The sequence below is a fragment of the Nicotiana sylvestris genome, chromosome 3 (genome assembly GCF_000393655.2).
Source record: "Nicotiana sylvestris chromosome 3, ASM39365v2, whole genome shotgun sequence".
In the NCBI taxonomy this organism is placed as follows: domain Eukaryota; kingdom Viridiplantae; phylum Streptophyta; class Magnoliopsida; order Solanales; family Solanaceae; genus Nicotiana; species Nicotiana sylvestris.
The window spans coordinates 144,583,960-144,587,537 of NC_091059.1; the positions used below are offsets into that span (position 1 = coordinate 144,583,960).

At 38.3% G+C, this 3,578-nt stretch overlaps 1 protein-coding gene across 1 annotated transcript; it reads left to right on the forward strand.

The window, feature by feature from the left end:
* Positions 1-2,727: 2,727 nt before the first annotated feature.
* Positions 2,728-3,241, forward strand: LOC138888132 (uncharacterized). The gene is made up of 2 exons (XM_070169946.1): positions 2,728-2,901; positions 3,062-3,241. The coding sequence occupies exons 1-2, from the start codon at positions 2,728-2,730 to the stop codon at positions 3,239-3,241; spliced, it is 354 nt and encodes a 117-aa protein (XP_070026047.1).
* Positions 3,242-3,578: the final 337 nt, after the last annotated feature.

Here is a 3,578-nt window from a genome sequence, read left to right on the forward strand (position 1 = left end):
GTTACACTCCTAAAGGATATTGATATGAGGAATTGGAATCCCAAGCCCGTGTGGCTGAATAAGAGCAGAGAACTTATGAGGTTAATACCATTGTGACTTCAATCTCCCTAATAGTCGAACATATATGTGAGGGATAGAGAAATGAAACATATGTCCATGAAGTTGCTAAATTCAAGACTTGTGTCAAAATCCGGGACATTCGCCCTAAGTGGGGGAGGAAGGGCCATAGTAAGGCCATTTAAATACAACAAAACAAGAGTACGACCATGTAGCTATGATGTTTGAATATTTTGTTGAAGACATGTGTAGTCTAGAAAAGTGATAATGGATAACGTGATTATCTGAAAGGATATGCTAATGGTAGACCACTAGTACCCCCAAAAAGGTGGAAGATTAAGGAAGGTAAAATTTTCATACAAGACAATATGAATGATAGGGTCAACGATCCTAGGAAGTACTATAGGTCAAATGTGGAAGGTTGCGAGTTTTTAGAATGGGTTAATCATAGATCTGTGATTTAACCAAAGTACCAAGGCGTTAAGAAAGGCGAAACGAGTGGGAGAAATAAATGTGATGTTATAATAACCCAAGAGGGTATTTGGGCTTGATGGAGAGCATCTAAAGAATCTTACAAGCAAAGACGTGTTAAATGATATGACGATGAACACACTTTCCCACGAATATCCTAACAAGAGTTAAGAGGTGAGCGGGATAAAAAAAATTAAAGAAAAAGACCACGTAACATGTGGAAGAGTGTGTGGCTATTCACTAGCTAGGAATAATGAGGTGAGAAGAAATAGGAAGAAAATTTATAAATTGAGATGTCCATGGTTATCGCAACATAGTTTGTATTAAAATGGTAGCCTCGCCTGGAGCACAAGTGTTAATAGAAGGTATAAAGGACTAACCATAATGTTACTGACTTGGGTGACACTGAATATCAACTAAAATATTTAGAGGGAGTTCATGTCTACATATTACAATGGAAAGTGAGACTACTGGAGGTGAAATAGTGGCGTGATAAACTCAACAAACCAGACACAATGATACCACGAGTCCATGGGGTGCAGACAAGTGCGTGGCACAATAAGGCTATCTACTATGCATTATAGCAAAATGGAATGGGAATGAATGTCCCAATTACAAAGAAAAGATAGTACCAATGTATTGGCTAGACCGAAAGGGAGAACAAAAAGGGCAAAAACAACACAATTTACCCAAAGGACAAAGGGAAATGTTTGAAATGTAGTGAGAGAGGATGAACACTTGTTACGAATCAAACATGTTTAACATGATAGCTCTTAATCCACAATACCAACAAACACTATTGGTAGCTACAATATTGGGAATAAGGTGAGTTACTTATTGAGGATGGAGTAATTCTTACACTTAGAAGGAAAACAAGAAGTTTTTATTGAAGAATTTAGGAAGATTTCAAGTTATTGTTCGGGCTAGTGCTCTTTTTGAGTTGAATATGTATTAAGGTTGTTGATACGTGTTTTGGAAAGTGTTTAATAGTATGGAGGGATCATGAGAATGTTCACAAAGGAAGTGGAGTGGTTTCTTAAATCTTATAAGGCACACAAGGAGGAAAGAGGTTGACTAGGAAAGGTCTGAGAACAATGTTACATTACATTTGAAGTAATGTTGTGCATGTTGATGATATTAAGGTGTGTGCGTAGGCTAGAAGATGTATTCCTTTGAAATAGAGGGTTCTATAAGAAAACTCATCCAGTAATGTCTTTGTTGAGAATTTGGAAGAGCAAGTTGCAAGTACTCACATAAGATTGTAACCATATCAAGAAAATTATTGAAGAACTCAAATCCTAGGAGGTCATATGTAAGAGAAATGTGACATAGATGGTCCACTATTGATGCAACATGGCCAGGCGATCGCTTATGCTTCAAGGAAACCCAAGAATCATGAAAGGAAGTATTCAACACATGACTTAGAACTTGCAGCGGTAGTTTTGTATAAAGATTTGGTGACATTATGTGTACGGGGTACATGCTGATGTATTTATGAACCACAAGAGCCTTCAATATATTTTTTTAAACAAAAAGAGTTGAATCTGAGACGGAGAGGATGGCTCGGGTTACTCAAGGACTATGATATTGAGATTCTCTATCACCCGGGAAAGGCCAATGTCGTGGCAGATGCTCTTAGCCAGAAATCTATGGGTAGTTTAGCTCACTTGGAGATATGTTAAAGGTAGTTGGCCATGGAGGTTCACCAGTGGCTAGTTTGAAAGTTTGTCTTGCAAAGTCTAGTGAAGGTAGGGAAATTGTGCAAAATAGGGCCGTATCGTCGCTTGTGGCGGAGCAGTATGCTCAAATGCATATCAAAAAATAGTCAAGTTGCATGGCACTCTAGTCTCAATCATTTCAGATCGAGGGGCTCAATTCACGACAAACTTTTGGAAGAAATTTCAGCAAGGTTTGGGTACTCAAGTAAATCTTAGTATAGCCTTTTATCCACAAACTGATGGGCAAGCAGAGCGGACCCTTCAGACGCTTGAGGATATGTTGCATGCTTGTGTTCTTTATTTCAAAGGTAGTTGGGATGACCATTTTCCACTCATAGAATTTGCTTACAACACCAGCTTCCATGCTAGTATCCAGATGGCACCATTTGAGGCGATGTATGGTAGGAGATATAGATCTCCCATTGGGTGGTTCGAGGTTTAAGAAGCTGAATGGATAGGGCTAGACATTGTGCATCAGGCTATGGAGAAGGTTAAGGTCATTAAGGAGCGGTTGAAAACTGCTCAGAGTCACCAAAAGTCTTATTCAGATGTTCATCGCAGATATTTAGAGTTCAAAGAAGATGATTGGGTATTCCTAAATGTTTCCCCCATGAAAGGTGTTTTGCAGTTTGGAAAGAAAGGAATTGAGTTCGAGGTATGTGGGGCCATATAGAATCATTCAAGGTATCGGTCAGGTGGCATACAAGCTCGAGTTACCATCCGAGATGTCATTGGTACACCTGGTATTCCATATGTCTATGTTAAAAAAAGTAGTGGGAAATCCATCCGCTATTGTGCCGGTTGAAACTATCAAGGTTAATGAAGAGATGTTATATGAAGAAATCCCAATTGTCATTCTTGATAGGCAAGTCCAAAAGTTGAGAAATAAAGAAATTGCCTCCGTAAAAGTATTATGGCGAAACCAGCAAAGTGAGGAAGCCACTTGGGAAGCTGAGGAAGAAATGAAGAAGAAGTACCCTCACTTCTTTGGATAGCTATGTAATTAAGTATTTGTGTCCTATGAAGATGTTGAAAGCTTACCTTCTATGAATTATGTATCACACGGTTAGTTGATGATAATAGTATTTCTTTTCTAGAAATGCATTGCTTATAGGGGCACGATTGGCATCATTTTATATTATGTTGCATCTTTGGATTATGTATATGTTGATAGGATGTGTTTCTGGGATTCTTTGACAGGTGGATATGCCAGATACAAGGGAAACTCTTCCAAAATTTCTAAATTTTTTTGGGAGTTAGTCAAAATTTGGGAGTTAAAGATATGTGAGAAAGGAGATAAGTTATACTAAGTATTTGCGGATTGACTCCAAT